Source organism: Rousettus aegyptiacus, unplaced genomic scaffold (genome assembly GCF_014176215.1).
Source record: "Rousettus aegyptiacus isolate mRouAeg1 unplaced genomic scaffold, mRouAeg1.p scaffold_m13_p_6, whole genome shotgun sequence".
In the NCBI taxonomy this organism is placed as follows: domain Eukaryota; kingdom Metazoa; phylum Chordata; class Mammalia; order Chiroptera; family Pteropodidae; genus Rousettus; species Rousettus aegyptiacus.
In genome coordinates, this window is record NW_023416309.1 from 86,656,311 (window position 1) to 86,683,192 (window position 26,882).

A 26,882-nucleotide genomic window follows, 5' to 3' on the forward strand; every position below is an offset into this window, starting at 1 on the left:
TACCTAAAACAAAGCCAACCTGAATGGCTTTTTCCTTTACTGCAGCATCTGATTCTGCTATATAAGAGCACCGTCTACTGAATGAGTAGGCCAAGACTGAAGCAACTTTCACACCGTGATCCATCAAAGCCTGGAAACAATGATGAAGCAAATGTCTGGAAGAAAAGAAAAAGAATATTTTATTAGTGTAATATATTTTGTCCTTTTAGAAGTGCTAGTTTGCTGTTTTAAAATAATGGTACCATTATTTACCAAGATGGAATAAGACAAAAAGCCTTTTGACTTATCAATTATGAGGCCATAAAAAATCACTATCTATCCTAGTATCTTTACTAGATCACTGAGTGATCCTGTATGTATAAACTGATGGCAACAAAGATAAAACTTTTAACATAAGTTTTAAAAATCAAATTGTCTTATAATTCAACAATAACTCAATTAAAAAATGGGCAATGGATTTGAACAGAGATTTCTCCAAAGAAAATATACAAGTAGCCAACAAGCAAAAGAAATGATGCTCAACATCATTAGTTATTAGGGAAATGCACATCAAAATCACAATGAGATACCACACCACATCCACTAGGGATGGCTACAAACTCAGTGAACTCTTGGGCATGAAATAACATGGCAATACTTATATTAGGGGTTAGCAGTATTTTGTAAAGTTATATCATTTTCCTAGAAATGTGGGTTAGAATAAAGAAATGGCATTTAAAGCAAATTTAGGGGAAAACACTGAAGAGACCAGGAAGTACAATCAAAGGCCAGGCTGCCTACAACTACATGTGGCTCCAGCTCCATGATAATAGCCACAATGGGGAAGATAAATTTGGTCTTGTTTTCTCCAACACAAAAAGCAATGGTGGTACTGATGGCTTCACAACAACGTGAATGTACTTAATGCCACTGAACTATACACTTAAAAATGGTTACGATGGTAAAATTTAGGTTATGTATAGTTTACCACTATTTAAAAAAAAACGAATTTACCTTTTATCCAAAGCTCTCAACACTTTAGCAAAAACTTCCAATTCACAAAATTCACTGCCCAGTTGACATAAGCGTCCCTGTTGGTAAAGCTGGAGAAAAAAAAAGATCATTAGAAATTCTCGATGTTTACCTTAATTATACTTATGAATAATTTGAATAACTTAATATTTGATGAATTTAATGAATACTATTCAAAGTATTCATAGTAATATCAGGAAACATACTTGTGCTAAGAGAAATGTAACATTAACAAATTTTTACAATTCATATAAAGCATTTTAATAGTTGTATATGAAATTAATATTTGTAACAGTATATGGTACGTGGTAAGTACTACAAAGTGTTAATTTATGTATTTGTTAAATAAACATAAAAGTCATATTCAAGAAACTTTCAAAATTAACTTTTTTCCTTAAACAAAACTGGATAGTTAACGTAAAGTTATCAAAATGATAGCACAGATAATGTCCAGAAGTCAGAACTGATCAATATGCCCAACTAAGAGCTCTTAAGATAAAGAATCCAGGATAGCAGTATTTTTAATCATTGCCGACCACTTATTTTGACTTTGTAGAACTTTTAAAATACTTTTATAAATGTTAAATGTTTATCACACATAATACATGTATAATAGTTAAAAGGAGACAAATACTACTGGCCCCTTTTTTCCTACTCGAGCGTCATCAAATGCTTTTGAATTTATATATGCTACATACAGTACCTTAGAAAAGGCAGGAATTTTGTTATATTAATTCACTTTATATTACAGGCACTTAACACTTAGCTCAGTTGATAAGAACAGGGTTTCAGAAAGAGGACAAGATCTAGAGTTCATTTGCCTAATGGGTCAGTTAATTTTGCGCAGGTAAAACATGCTACAAACTCAGTGAACTCTTGGGCATAAGTCACTAGTCACAATGGAGACAAGGCAAATTAGGTATATATATTAATACAAATCAATAATGACTACTGTGAAAAATCCATAAAATCAGGAAGGGAAGGCAGAAATGTTATCTTGACACAATGGTTGGATAGTCATATTAATAAACCTTCTAAGGAAAGGTTTGCTATTTTTAGAGATGATTATGTTTACCATTGTAAAAAAAGAGCTTCTAGGAATGTATACAGTAAAATTTACTACTATTAATCACTGTCACATTTATTTTGACTATCAACCAATAGAGAATAACTTAGGGAAAATAAAGCTCAATTTATGACCAAATTCCTCTTTTGGACTTAACAATGTGTAAATTTCTGATTTGGGACAGAAGAACAAATGCAGTTATCAAAATAAATATATACACATATTCCAAAAACAATATAAGACAAAAAAAATCTTAACTTCCTTTTAAAATAATTCATCATTAGCAAACTGAAGGCTTGGGATTTCTTTTTGAAGTAGAATGAAAACTAGTTTAACTTTTTTGCCTGTACTCACCAAATAAAGACAATTAAACTTTATCTGTTCTACAACTCACAGTATCTCATAATGACTAAAACTGATATCTCCTACTAAATGGGATTTGAAACTAAAAATTTAGGAAAGTAGCTACCCTAGGTACAACTGGAAAAATACTGTAAATGCACCCTATTAAAAAACAGAAAAAAATTTTTTTTCACTCGGCTGTTCAATTTTTCTTGCTAAAAGTGGATTCACATTTAAATTCTGGAGAGAGGATGATGATTTGTTTGAAATCACCTTCAAATAACCAAAAACACAAATTTATACATTTTACGAATGGAATTTTTGGATACTGATCCAGAATAAAAATAGTATCTAATTCTTACAGAGATTTTATATGTACCAGGCACTGTTCTAAGTACTTTTTCTAACTCATTCTTTCTACCAATGATAAAACTGAGGTATATAGTTAAATTACCTGCTCTAAAATCACACAATTAGGAAGTGGCAAACAAAGTAAGAATCTGGCCACAGGCAGTCCGTCCTTACATCTGTGTTCTTAATATCTTACACTACACTGCTTCTTGAAAATTACATATAATGGGAAATTTTTAACATTTTTATAGAAATAATAGAATTAAATATTAATCTCTATATATGCATACATCTTATGGAATAGAGCTTAGAGAAAAGAGACTCTAGGTTCCTTGGTAATGATTCTCATATAAGATTTTTAAAAATTTGTCTAAGTTCGTTATTACAGTATTTAATACTATATTCTGCATCTATTGAATAATGAGGCTATTATAGAACTGTATCAATTACTTTTAGTTATCGGTACCTTAAGGAAAGTAAGGAAAAATAAGTTTATTTTTGGAAATAGGTAAATTACTTCTCAACAGTATGAAAACAGACAATAAAAATACAATTGAAGCAATACTGTATAAGTATGAAGACATAACAATCAGCAGAAAAAAGTACAAAGTTCAAAAGAAGACTTGGGTACATGTAAAAGATTAACATATAATGAAAGAATCACTTTAAAACGGTGAAGAAAAAAGTTAATAAAGTGCATAAAAATAGGGAAACAAAAATGCTTCCTGATAAAATATAACATATAAATTCCACACTTACGGGTTTCAAAAGCTACCTGGTAACATTGCCTTTCTAAGCATTATATCAGGTGAAAATCATGAAGAAATAAGTGATTATGTAAGACTCTAAAATGTCCATAAATATAAAATACTATGAACAAAAAAGAACAAAACTAAAATATTAGTAACGCACTTGTGTAAGAGTTGATGTTTTTAACACACAAAGAGGTTACACTCCTGGTGATGTTTTAAAAGCAAGGGCTTTCAGAGGCTAAAGTAAAGATCCTACAGAAAACTGAAGGCAACTACTGCAAGGGAAATGCAAGATAGCCCCAAATCCAGAGAACTCTTCAGGAGATAAACATGAGGATGAAAGCCTTCCTGAACCCAAAGGATTTTAAACTGGCATCTGCTTTCCAAACCAATTCAAAATTACCACACGCTAAGAGTGAACATGAGTCTTAACATCAAATTAGCATACACATAATCTAGGGTAATTCCCTAAAACAAAAATTCAGAAATGTTTAGCAAAAGTTATTTTAAAAATCATGTCCAAAACTATGGTCTAAGAATAACAGAAGAGACACACATACAAATCTATGAAACTCCTGTAGCTCATTCACGTTCCGGAACTGTTAATCTCTTGTTGAGAGTCATTAAAGAGCAAAAATCTTCAGAAATGAAAAGGGTTGTTATCAAGGAAAAATTCCCATGATACGTAAAACAAGTTTCAGAAAGTTTAAGTAATATAATTCTACTTTTGTTGTTAAATTGTATATCTACCATTACATATGCATAAGTTTTTAAAAAATGTAGAATGATATTCGATAAAATGGTAGACCTGGACTCTATATTACCATTCTTGTGCCCCTGTGATTAACTGTCCACACATTCCTTCTTTAAAACCTATCAATGGCACCAGTGAGGTGAATTGAACATAATCCAAAATTTGGCCTCTAAAAGTCATTTGACTTGAGCCTATCTTTCAAATCTCATCTTTTAACTTTTCTCCTTATTCCCTAACATTCCTGCCACATTAGCTTTCTTTTAGCTCTATGGCACTTGACTTTTGCACACATATGCTGCTTGCTGCCTCTACGTGAAGCTCTAGTATCATGATTCTTCACCTGGTTAATTTATAACTCATCCTAATGGTCTTAACTAATACATCACTTGACTGCCCAATCTAAATTCTGTTCCCTGTTATACTTTCTCATGAGAACAAAAAAAAACGGTGTTCATGGATTTCACAATGAAGGCAGGCAGAGTGTTTTAGAAACACAAAATACCCACTCCAAGGATAAATTTCAGCTGAATTTTGAAGAGGAATGGGAGTAGCTTCTGGCAATATGGCAGATTACACTAACATATGTGAAAACCTTCCTTCCCCTTTCCAAATGCGGGGAAATGCTGGATAAAATAACTTTTGGGTTCATAGTTGAGTTTAAAACCAAGAGCACACACTCCACAGCTGCCAAAAATTAAGAAGACACAAACTTGAAAATGACAGGAAGAAAGGAAAACAATAGTTTTATCTCTCTTAATGGTTTTGGGCTAGAGTGCGAAGATCAGATAGGGAGAAGTCCAGATAGCAGATCCTTGCCTGCCTAAAGCCAGGAGTAAAACAGTCCAGAACATCTCCACAGCCTTAGCACAAAGTCTGCTGTGAAAAACTAAAACCTCCAGCCTAAGACACATGTGAGTATACAGTCCAAATTTATACCACATAGACAATTTACAGACCCCCGACCCCAGAACCTGGCATTAAAACCTGGCCTGAAACTAGTGAAACTAATGAAGTCCCCACAAAGACAAAGGCTAAAAACACCTAAAAGAGATAATGAAAATGTTTTATATTTTAACCACTGAAATCTACACTGCAGGAAACGCTGTAGCATCGACAAAGGATCTAGTTTCCTCAACAAATAAAATGCAAAGATATGAAAACAAATGGAAAGGGAAGCTATGATCAAGAGGGACTTGAGATATATCAACCAACAGCCAAGGTGTAGAACTTATCTGGATCTTAATTCAAACTGTTAAAATATATACATATCTGACAAGTGAAATAATTGAAAATTTAAACAATGGTTGGATATTTAATAACAGTAAGAAATTACTATTAACTTTTCTTAAGTGTTATAACAGTATGGTGGCTAAAAAAATATTTACAGATGACATTATATGTCTAGATTTGCTTCCAAATACCACAGATAAGGCGAATGTTGGTGGGAGAATAAATTTAGTATTGGCCAAGAACTGATAGCTGTTAAAGCTGGGCAATGGACATGTGGAGATCCATTATTCTGTCTACTTTTGTGTTTAATTTTTTCCATTAAAAAAGGTTTTTAAAAAAGAATGTATCATTTATCTCTAAACAAAAATATCATTTACCTTTAAAATACTTCATTTTGTTTAATTAATACACATGTGCTATCTTCACTTATACATTTATTCTCATTCTCAAATCTCAAGTCATCTGAAATGTAGCTTTGAAATAATTCACACTGGACTATAACTTGATATTCCTTTACTTTATTCTTATATTGTATATCATATGTAATGCTCTTTATCTGTTGTTTGATTGCACTGTGATTTCAGGTTATATTTATTGGATCAAGGCAAGTACCGTATCTTAAAGAGTAATGTAAAATAATGCTTAGGTAATTAGAAGACAAATGCTTTCTTCTGAAAGCCAACATTTAAATTTCTTGCTCATTAACATTAAAATTTCTCAGCTGCTCTTACTCACTTGTTCTATGTTACACATTAAAAAACAATACAACTGACCAACGTGATTACTTATATTTTGTAGAGCAAAGTGCTTTGCTTATTAGTAAGCCAAAAGGTTAAGTGAACATTTCCATTTTATTACAGTGCACAAAAAATTGAAAGTTAACACTTAAATGGGAGGATAACCCTATACTAAAGTTTAAATGTTTTGTCCACATACGAAGATAGTAGTAGGTCTACTATCCATTAAACAAATTTAAGAGATTTTTCTCCAACTGTTACAAGGATGAATTTACATCTAGCACCCAGATGATCTAACTCTATCCCTCACTTGATGGGTCAAAGGTATAATTTTCAAGATAGAATAATTGTGATAATGGTGAAAGACACTACCATGACACAAATGGAAAGTGAAAAAAATCTAGTTAAATGTAAGATCTAATCAACAATAACCAGCCATATATAACTCAAAATATATAAGTGACTTCTATATTTGGGTAAGTTTCTCAGCTTCTTAAAGTTTCACTACTAATCTACGGTGAAAATCCATGAGGCAATAGAGTGAGTAGTGTACTTATAAAAAAACACATTCCTTCTCTGTAAAAAAACTCATTCTGTATTCTAGTTAACAAACTTTAAAACATTTGTTTACTCTGAATTCTTAAGAATTACATACATGTTTTTAGAAAAATTAGAACATATAGAAAATAATTTATAAAGAAGAAAAACACTCAATTTTACCATCTAGAGAAAATCGCTGTGAATATAATGGTACATTTCTTTATTTTCAGTCCTCTATCTATTTGCAGTAGTTTCGAGTGTGTTTCATAAACTTTTATCCTCCATTACATAAGTTACAAACTTTTTTTCCCATTACGCATCTTTATTACTTTTTCCAAAATACTTTAGATTTTGTCTACATTGAATATATGTATTTAGAAGGAAATCATCTCTCTAAAACCCTGAATCTTCCAATCTAGGAACAAAATGTTTCTTTTACATTTATTGAAAACTTTTGGATTTCTGTACACCTTTTTGGATCTACTCTGTGGCATGTTTACTGTTATTTTGAGTAAGATATATACTTTCCTATACTGCATATAGAAAAATAATTGAATTTTTAATTACAAATATGTAATTACCCCTTTTACTGGATTATTTTATTGCTATAGTTTTCCAGTTGATTTTGCTAGCTTTTTCTTTATTCTAAGTGCATTGGTTAGCACTTCAAGAATGCTGAATATATTGTATACAGTTTCAGAAATGTCTGAAAGTCTTTACTTAAAAAGATTTAATGATACTGATAAAAGATACATCATAATCTTGATTTTAATCAGAATGCTTTAAGTGTTTTACCACTAAGTATTTTTGTTTAGGTATGTATATTACCTTTTGTTTAGGTATGTTTATAATGTTAATGTGTATCCTTACTATAAGTTTAATGGAAGAAATGTTAGATTTTTATATTATAACCGATAGTTATCCTTTGTCCTATTAATACTGTGAATTTATATGAACAGATTTGCATTTCCTATTTATTTTACCTAGAACTTTTGTCTCACAATACACAAAAGAGGTTTTCTAAAGACTTTCTTTTTGTTGCTATCTTAGGTTTAGGTATCAGTGTTATGTTAAGTATCAGCGTTGACCTTTAAAAAAATGTTTAACTGGAAAGCATTTGTTGGTTTGAAACAAGTTAAATGTCAGTAGCATCAACTGTTCTTTGAATATACCCAAGGAATATCTAAAGTTGGTGGGAGTTTTTGTTTGTACACTGAAGGTGGAGGTGATGGACAAAGGGAGAAGTATAATTTCTCAATTTCTTTCTCTTTTTTTTGGTCTATTAATTTATCTCTTTGGTCATTTGTATTTTCCTAAAAACATAACTTAAGTAATGCACAGAATACAAGCTATTCTACATTTGTATTTTCCTAAAAACATAACTTAAGTAATGCATAGAATACAAGCTATTCTACATTTAAAGGGCTATTTTCTCCCTTACTATTGTATCTATGGTTGATTTTTCTTTCTTATTCCTATTTTTGAGAATGAGCTTTCTCTGTTTCTTCATTTGGTTAGCTAGTGAATTAACTAATTAGCTGAAATTATTTCATTTTCTTTTTAAAAACCACTTGGACTTATTTCCCATTCGTATTGACAAATACTTTAGAATATCAGGTTTTAGGTTATTCCCCTCTTAATACAACTTTGTTTCCTAGATATTCTTAAGAATTCAAGTATACTTTTTTTATATATCAAAATATTATATAATCATAAAAATCCAAAAATTAAAGAGAATATATAAACAAAGTAAAAAATGATCGCAATCCTACCCCTTGAGTAAACACCATTAAAATTTTGTGTTCCTCTACAGTCTTTTTTTTAATGCAAACACAAATGTAGCACATACTCCTCCACTTAAAAAACCAATAAACAGGAGTATGCTATTCATACTGCTTTGTAACAAGCTTTTCACTCTCTCCACCTGATGTACTTTGGCATCTCCATGCCAGAGTACATAGTATATGCATTCTATATAATGAGAGTATATTATTCTACTCCTGAGTTATTAGCATATAGGTTTTCCAATTTTGGGCATCATAAACAACACTGTACTGTAGATTCCTGAATTGAATATTCGGCACACAACAAGAATTCCTGTAGAGAAAAAAAGACTTTAAATGATATTGTGGGTTAAAGGGTATGTTTTGAATCTTTAAACACTGACAATCTAATAAGATGCATGTTATTTTTTAAAACTTTTTATTGAAGTATAACATACATAGAGTGTACACTCATATTTAAAATGTAAAGCTCAAAAAAAATTTCAAAAGGGAACACACAGAGGTAACTAACATCCAAATATTATCAGAACCTCAGACTTCTCCCTTCGTATCCCTACATAGTCACTAACCTCCAGGGGTAACCTCTCCTGACTTCCAACACTTTTTATTAATTTGCCTGTTTTTGTGGAATCATACTCATGGTTTTCAAACTGCCTCAAGGTGCCCTGGGGCACTGCAAGATATTTTAAATTTGAGAAACAATATTTAATACCTGTATTACACCATGCCAACTACTGGATTGCTATATTCCTTTCATTGATGTTTTACCTTTGTGAAGCTACATTTGCAGTGGTTGCTATAAAAAGTAATGTACAAAATCAACATATAACAGAAAATGAAGGTGTTCAATATGATTGCCAGATTTGAGAAGTTATACTGTACCAAATAAATATGCATATCCCACTAGTAAATAACTGGGTAATTGTGGCTATTTAAGAATGAAGTAAAAATACTTTTTTCTTTCATTTTTTGTGCATTATTTTTAAATGGCTCATAAGTTGTTAGGACATAAGTATTATTAAGTTGTTTGTATCTAACTACTTAATAAACAAAACTATTAGTTATTTCTTTTTGTCCTAGGAGTGTCATGAATTAAGTGCTGTGAAGGGAGACAGTTCGGGGGCCTTTGGATTATAATCCTGTGACATTTGTGAAATTCAACCATATTGTTTCAAACAGGTACATTCATTCATTTTCAATGCATAATATTTCACTATGTGACTATTTCACAAAATATTTAATTCTCTTGATGGGCATTTGGACAGTTTCCATTTTTTGATTATTATGAATAGTGTTGCTATGAACATTCTTAAATGTATATATTTTGAAATGGAATTACTAGGTTATAAGGTATGTGTATATTCAGTTTTAGTATATAATGCTACTGGGTTATAGGGTATGTATATGTTCAGTTTTAGTAGATAATCCAAAATGGTTTATCAATTTACATTCCCACTAACAGTGTATAAGTTTTAACTGCAACATATTTTTATCAAGTTTTTCCTTTTTCATTTAGTCATTCTTAGGAATGTACAGTAGGACAACAATTTCCCTAAACACAAAATAAGGTTGAGCTCCTTTCCAAGTTTGACTGGTCCTTTGAATATCCTCTTTTTGGATGACTATTCAAGTTGTTTTCCCATTTAAAAAAAGGGAGGAGGTATTTTTCATTTTCTTATAGTTCTTGAGATGCAAGATGAGTCCTTTGCCAGATATATGCCCTTCAAGTATCTTCTACCACTCTACTTGACTTTTCACTCTTTGAATGGTATCTTTTGATGAACAGATATTCTCGATCATAGTATGGTCAATTTATCAAATTATGATATTTAGCCCATTTTGTATCCTATTTAATAACATCTTTTGCTGAGAGTGAAAACTTTTTTCCTAGAACACTTTTTCATATTTTAGATCAGCAACTCATCTCAAAATGATTACTGTGTACAATGTAAGATAATGTCATGATACTTTTTCCCTATATGGATACCTAATTGCCTAACACCATTTATATCATTTTTCTTTCCCTACTGTACCACTGTGTCACTTTTATCATAAACCAGGTGACAGTATTATGCATCAGTCTGGTTCTGGACTGTCCGTTTTGTTCTACTGACCCCTTCGTCTATCCGTGTGCCAATACCGTATTATCTTAATTCTCACAGCTTGATATTTGGTGGTGTAAGTCCTTCAGAGTTTCTTTCTTCTTCATGATTGCCTTGGCTTGATATTGCATTTTAATTTGCTCAGGTGAGCATCTTTTGATGTTTATTGGTTATTCATATCTTCCTCTTCTATGCGCTGGCTGTTCAGGTCTTCCGGATATGAGTTGGTTTTCCTTCATGTACTCATTAATATTAGATCCTTCTGTACTAGGAAATTCACCCCTTATCTGTCAAATGGTGTCATGCACACAGTTTTTAAAATGTGCTTACAATTTCCCCCCATTTTTTATGTACTGAAAAGTACTGATTTCTTTTTTTCCTTCTGGATTTTGGTTTCATGCTTAGAAAAAACTTCTCCATGCCAAGATGGCATTCCAGTGTTGGTAAGATGAGCAACAGCAGACTTCACCTTTTACTACATTATTTATTTTTATAATGTTTAGGGTTTTAAAAATTTGTAAACTTCCATAAAAATTTCTTTAAAGAAGAAATTTGTCATTTCCACTGCAAGATATTGACCCAATAATTTATTCTAACACTTTCATGATTTCATTTGCCTTATTTAAATCTCTAATTCACCTGGAATTCATTTTAATATGTGGTGTGAAGTAGAGGTCTAACTTTTACCCAACAGCCTGTTGCCCAAGGTATTTTTAGATGTTTCCTCCATTTACTTAAAGGATAGCACTGTCTCATAACTTTATCATATATTAAATTGTTAAATATGCTTTGGTTTCTATCTAGACTGTCTACTATGTTCTATAAATCAATTTTTCTTGTGCCAATGCTATACTATTTCAAAACATGTAGTTTTCTAATATAAGTGACTGTCTTATAATGCACATCTCTTCTAAGCATTGTGCATCTTCAAGACTTCCATGGCTTATTAAGTCTCATAATTAATTCCTATAGAGGAACTTATTTAATCAGTCTCCTATCAGTTTCCTTCATATTTAGTCGGAGAGTCTGACTCAAATTGTGATAAATTCACAGCTTAAAATGAGATGAACTGACATATTTATAACACATTACTGTCTCATCAAGATACAGTGGCAAGTTATTTATGTTCTTTTAAGCCACCCCCCCTAAAGTTTTCATTGTCAATTTATTAATCCTAAGAGTTCTTTATGTGAAAAGATGATTAACTCTTTGGCTGTCAAATATGATTAACTCTAACGCTAATTCAGCCATGAATTTATATAGTATTCAGCATGAGACTTACAATAATAGAAAAATCATTAAGTTTACATCTGAAAACAATAAATACCACACATTACTGAAACACTTCATCCAGCCAAAACTTAACTCTATCACAAATTTTTAATTGGAACAGAACACAAAATAGATCGCTTAGCAGTTAAAATAGAAAAAGATCATACACGTCATTCTTTAAAGAACCCAGCCCTTCCCTTTATTTACTTTCACTTGGTATATACTATATAATTCCTTCTATTCACCTTATCAACTTCTACATCTAAATGGTTGAGTGTCCTTAGATAAAAATAATTTAAATTCAAAGACATTATTTTATAGGGTACTGATTTTTATTGAAGCATCTATACCATCTGCCAATTTTTGAAAACAGATTTTTAGTAAACTTCCTTTCCCACATGTCTGTGGACATTTTCAACTTCAGTTTAACCTTCCTAAATAAAAGCCACCACTCCCACACTTACTAGCAGCACATGATCTTATTCATGACAACCATTCTTCGCAAATTCACCTACGTTGATACTTTATGTTCTTAACTCTATCTGTAAGTAAGGAAGTATTCTTTCCCAACTCCAACTGAAGACTGATACCTTAATGTATGCACAGTGAAGGAAGAGGCAAGACTCATTAATTAATGCTCCTGCTTAGGAACTGCTCCATAAGGTATTTCCCACCTCATTTGTATATTCAACTTCTCACTATTTTGGTTTATGCCATTCAGCCAATAAATATATTCCAATGTATTCCAGTCTTTTTTTTTAATCCCTTCACATTTTACCCTTTGTACATATAAACATCTCTCTCTCTCCCCTTCTCAGGGAGCAGTCGGCATGCCTACTTCTTTACCTCCCCTTCATTCCATACTCACACCTCCTAAAGCTTACTGATTGTACCAACACCTGAAGTTACTGACAAAAATTAACAGTGATAGTGGACTACACAAACCAAGAGGGACGAGGTAATTTTTGGTTCTACAAATATTATAATTTTGTCTATGACTATGCCTATTGATAAAAGTTCAGACTGCTGGAGGGATGAATTTATCCATGGCTCTAAATTGGAGAAAACTGTAAACTGTAAACAGTAAGCCCCTTAAAATTGTCATAAATTGGGCATAGGATGAATATCTTATATTACTATGGTATTAAATGCTTAAAAAGTTTCTTATGTGTTGATACAGTGTATAAAAACAAGAAAAGTTCCTTTTTATATTTAAAGACTGAAGTGGACATTCACTATACTTCTATAAAAGCTAGTTAAAAATTAGTTCTGTAATGTCTTTCATCAAAATAATCTACCATCTTAAGATGTAAAATCTTTCCAAGCAAGAAAGCAAGGACCACAGGAACTAAATACTAGGCATGAGATCTTAACTAAATTTACTTTCTCATCTCACACAGGGTTATACTCCACTTTACAGTTTAACTATGTGGATTAAACAATACAACATGTGTAAAAACAACACCATTCCAGGCACACATTAAATACCTTCTTTTACCTTGGCATTAAGTGCCTTACTCCCAACAGACATACGACTATTAATTAGTAAAAGTATACCAAAAAGAAGCAAAATTAAAACTTTGTAAACTATGTATAACAGAAAATGTGGCAAAAGTACCATCTGCTCATATTCACTAATATATCTTCGAACGAAACGCTTCAAGTAGAATCAAGATACTAGAAGAGATCCAAGCATTTTGAGGGAATTCAACTACTAATGTACTTTGATTAAATTTCCAATGATTTTCTCTAAAAAAGTGTATTGGATTACATATGATTTAATAAAATGGACACAGCACACACACAAAAGTTGCAGTTACCCAGTTTGAGAAAGACAGCTAACTCTATCGTTTCCTGGGAGGAATGAATCTTAAATACAAAAAATTTCCTTAGATACACACAAAAGTCAATGTTTCAAAGGGATTTGGAAAGGTTTCTTCTCTCTATTCCCCCCACCTGCAAATAATAAAATGAATGACCAAAATGAATCTTCTCTAAATATTTAGGGGAGGGGGTATATTTTAATTTTTAGAATTGGTGTAAAGAAGCTGGATTCAGTAGAATGCAAGTCAGCTGCTTTCTGAAAACTATTCTGGAGTGGAGAAAGCAGAAGCAATCTTCCCAGTACCACTGCCATAAAACACCATAAGTATATAAGAAAATATACATTTGTTAAATATCAGTTTACATTGTTACAGCCAATTTACAAATCAAGAGAAAATATTTAAGATCTAAAAAATAAATCCTATTCTAACTCTGGTCAAATTTTGTATGGGTGGCTACTGGAGAATAGGAGTCATCCACGCCAATTCAAGGCAAGAACTGAATAATAAATCCACTGTTCACATTCAAATGTGGGGGGGGGGGGGAGGAAAAGGGAGGGTCCAAGTCCATAAAGTTCTCCTCCCTCTCTAAACACTGCAAAAATTGTCCCCGTCTAAAGACTTACCCTTGAAACTCCTTGTAGAGTGACTTGATTTTTTTGTTCAGATTTTTGAGGGGGAGCGATTTAGGAATGCTGCAAGACTGCAACTTTCAAATACATGAACATAATTTAAATTCTAAAGCACCTTTTCCTTCAAGATTTTTCCCTTTCAACTAGTTTAGCACCACTCCAATATTAAGATCGTCGAGTCAACTCCAAGTATAAATGAAAACCAAAGCTATAAAGACTATGTGAATAAAGCACAGGACCATGTCCAATAATTCAATTCCTTCCCAAATAGGATGAGAAAACAGAAACCAAGGAACACGAAGCAGGAAAGAAATACTTGGGAAGGAGGGCAGCGAGAGTAGGAAGGGGGCGGGGAGGGAGTAAGAGGAGCAAAAAGTCCAGCCGATGCTGACATGATTGGGGAGAGAGGACAGAAAATATTCCAAAGACACACGCTAGAAGGGAAGAACTGAGTCGGACAGGCGCGCAAGAAAGACCACGCAAGGCCTACCCAAGGGGGCCACAGTGTAGAAGGGAACACCAAAACGGGGAAAGACTTAGGAGGTAGAGACACCAATCAGGGTCCAAGAGCTTGAGAGAGGATATGGAGATAGGGTGTTTCTACACTGGCAACCCGGAGATTGCACTGGCCGTCTGGGGAGGCGACCGTGCTACGAGGGGTGAGGGGTTAACCGCGGAGGTTTCGCAGACGTGGAAGGGGGTGCGGTCCCACGGGCTGCGGCAGGAGAGCGGAGAGCAGGCCCACGGTCCGTACCTTGTAGTAAACATCGAACTGGATGTTCTCCGGCAAGGAGCGGATGTCTCGGCGGGAGCGGATGTAGTTGTCCACGACAGCGGAGATGGCGGTGTTGTAGAGAGTCTCTGGGATCCACTCTAGTTCCACGGCCGCCATCTTCCTTCCCTCCTCCTCCGCCTCCTCCTCCGCCTCCTCCTCCCGAAGGCCCCCGCCTCCCTCCGTAGCGAACTCCTCTGCGGCTCCGGAGGATTCGGAGGGGCAGCGGCAGCCACGGGGGCACACGGCAGAAGGGCACGGCCGCCCTGGCGCCTCCGGGGCGAGATGTGGGACAGCGACAGCAGACGCAGGCCCGGGGAAAGAGCAGGATAGGGTGCAAGGGACAGCGGACCAAGGCCTCACATTCCGGGTTTGAGAGAAACCCGGGTTCCGTCCCAGCGCCGATCACCGCAGGGGCGGGACTGCGTGTGCGGCGTCATGACGTCAGTGCACGCCGACGCGCTGGAGGGAAGGAATGCGGCAGGCGGAAAACTTGGGAAGAGAAGTGATCCCTTCCTGAGAGAACGTACTTTCCTAGGGGCAGCAGTTGAGTGGCTTGGTAGACTTTTATACTGGGACGACTCTTTCCTGGATTTTTACCCTCCCGTTTCAAGTTACTCGGGCGCATTAGTCCCTTCAGCAAATCCTGCCTCGGGAGTTCTTAGGCACAGAGCCTTTCGAGGTTCAGGTAAAAGTTTGGATCCTCTTCTCACAAAAATGCAGAATTATGAATATATTGAACATTACGCGTGCAGGGAATTCACGTTACTCTAGAAACCCCTTCTTAGACTCCGGTCCTTAAGCCTAGTTAAGAACCTTCGGTCCAGGAACTAGGGGTCAAGAATGGAAAGGAGACGCGTTTCACTGTATAACCATTCTCACAGTTTGAAATTTATTTTTTACCGTATTTCTTTTTTCAAACAAAATTTACAGAAAAGAAAAGATGCATTGTTTTAGAAAGAATTTGGTAGGAGGGTTAGCCTGATTATGGATTTATAAATAGTGGTGAGAGAAAAAGGAATAAATGGTGGATGTGGAAGGACTTAGTGGTAGGATAGAAATGATTTCAGTTTTCTCTCACAGTTCTAGTCCAGGCCCCAGGGGATTGTTGAATAATTGAGACTACTTGTTTCAGCTCCCTTTCTTCCTCAGCCTGAACATCTACTATTTATATCACTTAATTTTTCACGCCTGTGATTTCAAGAACTTTATGCAGCATCTTTCTGCTCTAGGAATTTAACAGGGAAATTCCTGGCCATAATTGGTGACACTCAATCTCATAGTCACTCTGTAACAATGTAAAACCTAGATAATAATGATGATATTGTTCTGACAATTAACGTTAAAAGAATTGGAAATGGCTCTTCTAGTTCACCCTGGTATTTCAATTTTAGATGTTTAAATAATTTGGAAAAAAGAAACATTTAGGTCTCATCTATACCAGTTCCTACTCTAATCCATGAACCTAAAGGAGCTGTGATTAGACTTAAAGTTGTTGCCAGACTTAGCAAGTAAAAAATATAAATGCCCAGTTACATTTTAATTTCAGATAAATGATAGTTTTTTTTAATAAAAGTATGTTACATGCAATAGTTTTACCCACCCATTCTGAGTCACTCAAGGGCGTCAGTTCCTTCAGCAAATCAGGAGTTCTTAGACATAGACCTTTCGAGGCTGTTTGGACCTCTTCCCACAAAAATGCATAATTATCTATGCAAATATTCATTATTTATCTGAAATTCAAATTTAACTGGGCATATGTATTTTATCCAGCAACCTTTCCTCAAAGGATCCATGAATCCTCTGAATCGAATGCAGATGTGCTAGGAAATTTTGGCTGAATCAAAATCTGGGCTCAGGTCCTGTAAACAGGTTGTGTCAGAGCTGTTGATTGCTGTATGGACCTTAGATGCTGCTGGGCAGAGTTAAACAACCAAAAATGTATATAGAAAGTGAGGTCTCTGTGGATGAAAGGGCCTCTTGATATCATCTTCATTGTTTTGAGATTGAAAGTTATGAAAATATGTGTAATTGACTGAGAGGCCATAATGAAGGGCAAATAGACTACCCTAAAGGACAGGGCCCCCAAGACAATTTAACATGAGGCATGGAAGAATCCAGATCAATGGGCTGGCATCTTTACAGAAGACCAAAAGTGAGCATTGACTCCAGAACTAGAACCCATATGCAGGCTTGGAACCTCTAGAACTGGCTGAACGGAGAAACCAGTGGAAAGTAGGCCATTTTTATTGTGGACTATCCTCAGAGCTGGAACTACCAGCAGAGCTGGGATTTTGAACTCAATAATTATATAAATATTGGCTTTCATATATCGAATGATAGCATAGCATCTGAGATTTTAGTGGTCAGGGCCAGGTAATAAAGAGGCTTAAATGTGATGCCGATGGCCTTTATCTTAGAGATGATAGGGTTCCCCAACTCCTGGGCTGCGGACTGGTACTAGTCTGTGGCCTATTAGGAACTAGGCCACACAGCAGAAGGTGAGTGGTGGGCTAGCAAGCAAAGAAGCTTCATCTGTATTGCTCCCCAGCGCTAGCATCACTGCCTCAGCTCCACCTCAGATCAGCAGGCATTAGATTCTCATAGGAACATTGGTCCCTAGTGCCAAAAAGGTTGGGGACCACTGCCTTAAAGGATTGTAAGCAGGGAAATAAAAGGGTCAGATTTGCGTGTCAGAAGGAAAATAGCAGTCATCTATTACCGGCAGAGCTAGAAGGTCTAGAGTCATACATTGCCAGCTACAAAAGAATACAATAGGAAGATGCCTGCTAAACTGTCATGACCACCTATGCATTTTGGTGGACAGAGGTCCTTTGTACCACAGAGTTACCCCCACAGTCCACCAAATCCCCTTTAGACCTTGACTGCTGATGACCTCAAATTTAGCAGGAGGCCTTGCACCATACAGAGCTACATGAGACAAGAACCTGGTCCAAAAAGAATTCTAAGACTCCTAAGAGGTGATCTACATTGTGACCATTTTAAAACTGTAATTTCTCCCTTCATTGAGGTGCAGGGGTCTAAGTACCTTCCTCTTGAATCTGGTTGGATTGTGTCTGCTTCAACAAATAGAATACAGGAGAAGTGATGCTAGGTCAGAAAAGGCCATGCAGAGTCCACTGTGTTCTCTGGAATACTCACTCTTGGATTCCTGAGCCACCACTTAAAAAGATGAATTGCCCTGAGGCCACCACACTCTGGGAAAGCTGTTTGTAAGCACTCTGGTCAACAGTTCCAGCTGAGTATAGCTTTTGAATCATCTCGGCTCAGTTGTTTCAGTGAAGAAACCTCTAATGATTCCATCTCTAAGGCATCTGAGTCGCCTCAGCCGCTCCAGTGTTCCCAGATGAGGACCTAAGAATCATGGAACTGAGGCAAGCATCCCTGCTCTGCTTTGTCTAAATTCCTGGCCTATGGGAGCATAATACATAAATCTTTGTTTATATCATTAAGGTTGGGGTGATTTATTATGCACAGTAGATCACTGGAACACCCCATTCCAGTCCCCTATAGTTCCCATGAACCCATCACTTAAGATTCCATTTTAAACCTGTTCCCTCTCTGGGCTCCATATTTCTAAGCATATGAATTCATTCATGAAACATATAATTTATAACCTGTTCTGAACAATTTTCTTTGTTATGATGGCTCTGCTATACTAATAAGAGTAAACTGCCTAATCTTAGAGTATCAGGATAGAGACAATGATTTTTTTTTTCTTTTTTACACTTACAGCACCCAGTCTTCCTAGGCAATCTCCCATCCAAGTACTAACCAGGCCTGACCCTCCTTAGCTTCCGAGATCCAATGGGATCGGGCTTGCTCAGGGTGGCATGGCCATAGACAATGATTTTTATCCTAAATTGGAAGTCTTTTGCAGAGCCCTCCAAGTCTAAATCCACATATTCAATACCCATCAACCACAGACCAACAATCACATGGACCTAATATATAGCATCATCAAGGCTCACCTAAGGCACCACACCTTATATAGGAAAAATGACTGGGTCCTGAGTTCTGGGTGAGATGGTGGAGTAGGTAAATGCTGTGCCTCCCTCCTCCCATGACCATATTAAAATTACAACTAAATTATAGAACAGTCAACTTGGAGCTGAAGACTAGCTGAACAGAACTCATAGCTAAGGACATAAAGATAAAGCCACGTCAAGACCGTAATTGGAAAAAAAAAAAAAGATAAAGCAGAGAGATATAAACATACATTAAATAGAAAGCAGAATACATGAAAACAAACAAACAAAAAAGTAAAAAAGACTAGGTCCTGTAACTTGCAACCACCAAAGAGCAGAGCAAGGCTTTGCCAACAAATTCTTATCACTTGGGGAAGCAATCCAGATAGAAAATCCAGCCCAATTCTCATCCCTAAGTACCATTACCCATACTTGCAGAAAACTCAGGAGTTTCCTGAACATGTGCATAGTTACTGCTCCTCTTGTCTTGGCCCCCTTTAAATTCACCCTGCTTGCTACATGTAGCATTCTGTCTTCAAAATTAATCCAGACTGCTACATATAACAATGTTCCCCCTATTCTTGATCTCTGTTGTTTTTGTTACATAATACCCCCATTTGACCCTAGGAAGCACCAGACAAAATACCCTATCATTTGCCATTGCTTATTTTGAAGAAGCCCATTTGGAACCTGCCCTGCAGGCTGCCTATTTACCCTGACAATCAGAAGTGGAGAATCAACATAAAAGGTCTGGTGGTTTTTTATATGTGTTGCTAATGCTTGCCCAATGTATAGCATAAAAGTGTAAGGGTCATTCTGAAAAAATAGGAGGTAATCAATAACAATACAGTGTGAAATACACTTTAATAGAGTTTGCACAATATTTTATGGGAGTACTGAGGAGGAGATAATGAGTTGGTTTTGGATGTAATAATGCTATAACAGTTCCAATATAGGTCAGTTCTCAAAGTATTTTTAGTTGCAGTGAAGTTCATAGGAAAATAACGCTTGAACAGATTTACTTGAACAATTATAAGTGGGTTAATTTCACCTTGACATGACACCTCCAACTTCTGGGAAATTTTCTAATTATCAGAATGTAAAAAATACATGAAAAATTGTGAAATAAAGTTGTGGTTCTTTATTTGTAACAGTGAAAAGTTATGACTTTTTCAATGAGATAAAGAGTAGGAACAAGGTAAACTACATGCAAAGTGATATAGTCATATAGTAATAACTCTTGAGCCATCTGATAGAGATAAAAGTATCCTACGTGGACCCAATCAACCTCCAAATCCCCACCAAACATTTTAGTTAAAACATGCAAATGACACAGATTTTTAACTTAGAAGACAAAGTATATGGCAAGGCCATTTACTGAACTCAACAATACACTGAGGATTTTGGGTCCAGTTTTGGATTTTGAAGGATAATGTGCCTATCAGATACACCGGCAGACTTAGGAAAGATTTTAAAAATTGAAAAAAAACTTGATAATTGGTGATAGTTGAAGATGAGAGTATATCGAAAGAGGAAGAATGTGTAATTTAAGAGAAGAGAAAAAGTTAAGAAATCACATTATAATCTGCCCTGTAACATTCCTGTTAATGGTGTCTTATGTTATAATTTAATTATATTACGTGTGGATCCCTATCTTTGCAAAGCACCTGTAAGCATCTCGTGGACTGGACAATAAATATTGTGCATTTGAGATACCAAGCCTAGTACAGACATAGGGTAAAAATTCAGTAATTAAATTAATAAATTAATAAATTAATAGGCCTTCCTACCTCTTTTTAAGAGGAAAAGCACACAGTTTTGCTGCATCGCAAAATGTTTACCTCCTTTAAACAAATTTTCAAAAACACACCACTTTAAAATATTTTTTTCTTTAAAAAAATTGTGGTAAAATACAGATAACATAAAATTTACTATTTTAACCATTTTTAATGTATAATGCATTGGCAGTAAGTACATTAATGATGTTGTGTAACTCACTGCTGTCCATTTCCAGAACTTTTTCATCATCCAGAACAAAAACTCTGTACCCATTGAACAATACTCCATTTCTCCCCTCTTCCTAGCCCCTGGTAACCTCTAATGAGTTTGCCTATTCTAGTTACTTTGTGTAAGTGGAATTATACAATATTTATCTTTTTGTGTCTAGCTTTTTTCATTTAGCATGTTTTCTTTTTTTTTTTTTTCTGAAAGAAAGGGTGTATTGATTAATTTACTAGCTAGAAAAGGACAAGGTCCCGGAGCATGTAGTCTGAACCACCAGCAGCAGGGTTATTTGGGGATAATAACATGTCCGTTTAACATGTTTTCAATGTTCATCCATCTTGTATCATATATCAGAATTTAATTCCTTTTTAAGCCTGGATAATATTCTGTTGTGTGTATGTACCACATTTGTTTATCCATTCATCTCTTCATGGCCATTTGGGTTGTTTCCACCTTTTGGCAATTGTAAATAATGCTTCTGTGAACATAGATTTACAAACATCTGTTTGAGTGCTTGTTTTCAATTCTTTAGGTATATACCTAGGAGTAGAATTGCTGATCATAAGATAATTCTATATTTAAGTCTCTGAGGAACTGTAAAACTGTTTTCCACAGCAGCTGTACCATTTTATATTCCTACTAATCATACGCAAGGGTTTCAGTTTCTCCACATCTTCACTAACACTTATTCTTCATTTTCTTGATAATATCTTGATGGTATTAAAATATTTTTGTGTTTCACAAAAATTCACATCAGAGTGACGAGGTAGCCCATTAAGAAGAGAAAATAAAATGCATAGTCGAAGACACTAAAGTTATGTTGGAAAAAACGTTTAGACAATACATATCAACAGCCTTAAAAATATGCAAATTACAACTTAATTTATAGATGTTTCTTTGCATGTTCAAATAGACATATGTATAAGGATGTTTATATTTCTTGTTTATGGGGTAAGATAATCAGTTTTAAAATATGAGCAGCAACCCTTCCCCCATGTAGGCAGGCAGCAGATTGAATGGTTCTATGCCCATTTGTTTTAAGTGAGAAGACAAAAAAAAAAAAAAAAGTGGGAAACAAGGAGCCTTTTCTTTGCTTTTGCATTTCAAAGGTCTAGGCCCTGAAAAGAAACAGAAAGAACTTATGCATGGACAATACAATAGATTTGATGAATAGAGCTTCCTCATCCCTTACACCAGCCAGTTTCCCTGGAAAAGAGAAAGGAAGCAGGAAAAAAGCCCAAAGTAGAAAGTATAGGAATGTGATTTTAGGGGAAATGTCTTATACCCTGTTCTCTCGCTACCACTACCGCTCACTCCCACACCCTTGTATGGATCCCAGAGTAGTAATGAAAAAGGATTTGGGGGCATCTGACTACAGAGAATTTACTTTGACATGTAGAGTCCAAAAAGGTGGTAAGAATGAACAGTGGGAACAGCTGTGTGATAGGCACAGGCATATAGGTCTGAGACAATAACATGAGACTTCCCAGCTTGATATGGGGTAGTGGAATGACTCTTTAATTACCTGGGGGTAGCTAGCATCCATGTAGGGCATTGAGCAGCCCAAGAGTTGCTCAAAATAACAGAATCATTTCTATATGCCTAAGGACTTTAGACAGTCTCCTAGAATTGGCTACCAGCAACCTGTCACAGAAACACAATTGCATTGTACCAGAGAGTGCCTTTGAAGGAGGAGAGAGAAATCTGTCTTTCAAAACCCTCTTGAGATCCAAAAGGAGAACGAAATAACAATGATGTGTATGTACCAAATTTTTGGTCTTTGGATGACATGACTCGAGTTTCAGATTCCAGGGATAGAGAGTCTCATTGGCTAGGTTGGGTCACATGTCCACCTTTGGCCAGGGAAGGACAAAGCAATATAATTGATTATTCACCAAAATTATATCAAATAGGAAAGGGGTAGTTTACCTAAGGGGGAAAGAAAGTCAGGTGATCTTACCAAAAAATGAGGTCAAGGATGTCTGGTAAGCAAAACTACAGATGTCTGCCATAGATGAATTAACTAAGTATTTTCTGAGCCAAAGATAACAATACTTCCTAAAAAATAAACTATTTTCTATGGCCATGCCACCCTGAACAAGGCTGATCTCATCTGATCTTGGAAGCTAAGTATGGTCAGGCCTGGTTAGTACTTGCATGGGAAATCACCTAGGAATACCAGGTACTGTGTTAAAAAAAAAAAAAACAACTTAAAAAAAACTTTATTGAGACATAATTTGTGTACAATAAAGTTATACATTTTAAGTGTACAGGTTGATGACTTTTGACAACTGTACACACGTATGAAATCACCACCCTGATGACGTGTACATTTCCATCTCCTCAGACGTCTCCTGGAACCCCTTTGTAGTCAGTCTCCCCAGCTGCCCCACCCCAGGCAGCCACTGATATCATTTCTAGTATTACTGATTAGTTTTGTCTGCTTTAGAATTTCATGTGAATGGAATAATTAACGTTTTTTAATATTGCATTTTATTTCTTATTAGCTTCTTAGCTATACTTTCTGTTATTTTTTTCAGCATTTTCTCTAAGGCTAATAATATGTATTCTTAACTTATCAGTCTATTTAGAGTCAATTTGGTATCTCTTCATACCTCCCACTATCTACTTAACCTTTATCCTTACTTATCTGACACTTCTTGCTTCATAATGAAATAACTTTAGAGCAAATAAGAATTTACAAATAAAGTACCTGCCCTCTGGTACTTTATATCATTGTTGTCATATCTTTTCCTTCTACATTTATTATAAGCTCTTTTTTTTTTCTTATTTGTTTTAAATAGTCATTATCTTTTAAATAAATTATAGGGAAAAGAAAACAGTCTTTTATATTTTCCTGTTTATTTACTACTCCTGATGCTCTTATCTTCCTTCCTGTTGATCTATTTGGAAAGATATAATTATTTTTAGACCAAATTTCCTGCTAAGTATTTTATACTGTACTAATTTATATTTCCACCATTTTCATATATAAAAATCATAGTAAGATGTAAAGTACAGCATAAGAAATATAGTCGATAATATTGTAATAACCATGTATAGTGCCAGGTAGGTACTAGACTAATTGGGGGATCACTTTGTAATTTATATAAATATCTAACCATTATGCTGTATACCTGAAACTAATATAAAATAATATTGAATGTCAATGCTAATTGAAAAATAAAAATACAAAAATAAAATAAATAAATGCAATCCAGTTTTCAAAAAAAAAATCACAGGAAATATAATGGAAGGAACGATTATAAGAGCAATAAAAACATAAACTACTGAATAACAAAGTCAATAAGAAATGTGAAAGACCTATGTGAGAAAATCCTCAAACTAATAAATGAATGTAAAAGAGGCTTTTAATGAAAGAGAGGACATGCTTTGTTCCCAGAGAGAAAGACAGTTTTGTATAGATGTGATTTCTCCTTTATTCTCAACAATTCCATGTCATTTTGTACAGTCAATACAACATATAGCTGGAATTTTTCTTTTAAAAAATATATTAATATATTAATAACTAGTATATCTGATTTTGCTCCAGCCATCATGGTTTACATTTTCTATTTATTATATATTCTTGTTTCCTTTCTTTTCTCTATCCCTGACTTTGGCTAGATAATTTTTTAAAAAAATATGTTGCTTTTGACGTACTGCATCCTATTTTCATTCTTAAAGTGACAAATTTTACCTTTTATGAAATAATAGTTTTTGTTATTTTCTAATTATGAAAGTAATACATACCCATGAAAGGAAATTTGGAATAAATAGAAAATCAAGAAAAATGTTTTACTGTAATCTTATGAAGAGATAGTCACTGTTAATATCTTTAAATTTTTTGTGTCTTTAAAAGAAATTTTTCCATTAATGCACATTTCTTGTACCAATTTCAAATAATACAAAGGCACTACAGTGGACATCTTTTATTTTTGCTTGTCTGATATCTATTCCTTCTTCTTCTGGTAACAATATCTTGATTCGGGGAACTCTTTCTCCACCATTTTCGATCTATATGTTCCAGATGGGACTGACCCTACCCTTCAGTTCCAAACACCAACCACAAGCCTCAGATTTGGCCAGAGTGATAATGATCCAGGCAAGGTTAATGGGAAACAATTCTGGAACTTTGGTTGAAACTCTTCCTCTTCTGTGACTCACATCTAACAAATAGAATATGGTGGAAATGATGCTATGCGACTTCCAAGACATAGCTTCCACTTGACACTCCTTCTTGAATCATTCATTCTGGGAGAAGCCAGCCACCATGTTGTGAGGATACTTAAGCAGGCTTGTGGAAAGGACCCTGAAGAGAAGAACTGAGGTATCAACCATGTGAGGGAGCCATCTTGAAAGGGTATTCTCCAGTCTCGGTTGAGCTGTCGGAGGACTGCAGCTCCATCTGACATCCTGACTGAATCCTCACGAGAGATCTCAAGTCAGCACTTGTTCAGCTCAGCTGCTCCTGACACACAGAAACCTTGAGAGATAATAAATGTTTGTTGTTGTTTTAAGCCACCAAGTTTTAGGGTACTTTGTTATGTGGCAATAGATAACTAAAACAAGATTGGTTTAGGAATCCAGACCTAAGCCAATTAGAACATGGCATTCCCAGGTAAACGTTATTAGTTTAAGAATAGACATGTTCCTAAACTGTCGTTATTAGACCAAAGGGACAGACTTTTTAAAAAAACAGTTGCATGAGCAACTCTTTTCCACTATCCATAAATATGAAAACCTCTATATTATAACTGGCAGCCATTCTGTTATCATAAAGGAAGCTAACTTTAGGATGAATATGATAGTACAGATGGCAAATCAGATAAACCAAATAAATTGGGTCTTTGATGAAATAACCATAAATCTCATTTTTCAGTTATCAGCCAATGCATTTTCTCATCATTTTTGCCATATAAGCTTTCTTTTTGTTAGCATATGTTTTAGCCATGTTGTTTTAGATGTATCTTTAGCTGGTTTTTTTTCTCTTAAGATGACTTTGCCTTTAAATAGGAAAATGTACTATATTTACTTTTATAGTGCTTAATCATATATTCTTATTCTTGCTATTTTGGCTCATGCACTCTATATATTTTGCTGTCTTATTTTTCAGTAATTTTGAAGTCCCACATCAGAGGTTGCAAATTAGTAGTTTATATTCAACCCACAGATGTGGTTGAGGGTTTTTGTTTGTTTTGTTTTGTTTTTTGCCTCATAGGGTGTTTGAGCCAACATTTAGAAATCTGGATATTTTACATAGAAATTCAGATATTTATCTAGCTGCACTTGAAAAATCAGAACATCTGCAATACGGTGGTCCCCCATCTCACGTGGCAACAATTACTACAGTCCTCATTATTTTGTGTTCTTTCTCCAAAGTGGGGAGTGAATCTCAGTTTATATTTATATGTGCTAGTATTGTTTTTTTTTGTTTTGTTTTTATGGTAGAATATACCTCTGTTCCCATGGTACTATCACTTTTATTAAAGACCTGATTTGTGTGCCCTGCTCCCCAAATTCATGTTGAAGTCCTAACCCCCAGTGTGATAGTATTAGGACACGGGGTCTTTGGGAGATAATTAGGTTTAGATGAACTCATGAGGGTAAGGCTCTTAAGATGGAATCAGTTTTCTTGTAAGAGACACCAAAGGGCTTTGCTCTCTCTCTGCCATGTGAGTACACAGCCAGAAAGCAGTCATCTTCAAACCAGGAAGAGAG

At 34.9% G+C, this 26,882-nt stretch overlaps 1 protein-coding gene and 1 pseudogene across 1 annotated transcript in view; both read right to left on the minus strand.

Moving 5' to 3' along the window:
- The window catches only part of APPBP2 (amyloid beta precursor protein binding protein 2), a 45,007-nt gene extending 29,438 nt beyond the window's left edge, over window positions 1–15,569 (minus strand). Inside the window, exons 1-3 of the mRNA XM_016143367.2 lie at window positions 15,151–15,569; window positions 994–1,082; window positions 4–155 (exon numbers count right to left, since the gene is read on the minus strand). Coding sequence (XP_015998853.1) covers window positions 4–155; window positions 994–1,082; window positions 15,151–15,288 — 379 coding nt within the window. The 5' untranslated portion in view covers window positions 15,289–15,569. The remainder of the gene's footprint in view (window positions 1–3; window positions 156–993; window positions 1,083–15,150) is intronic.
- A 3,346-nt stretch (window positions 15,570–18,915) lies between these two features.
- Window positions 18,916–19,034, minus strand: LOC118604184 (annotated as a pseudogene).
- Between the last annotated feature and the right edge of the window lie 7,848 nt (window positions 19,035–26,882).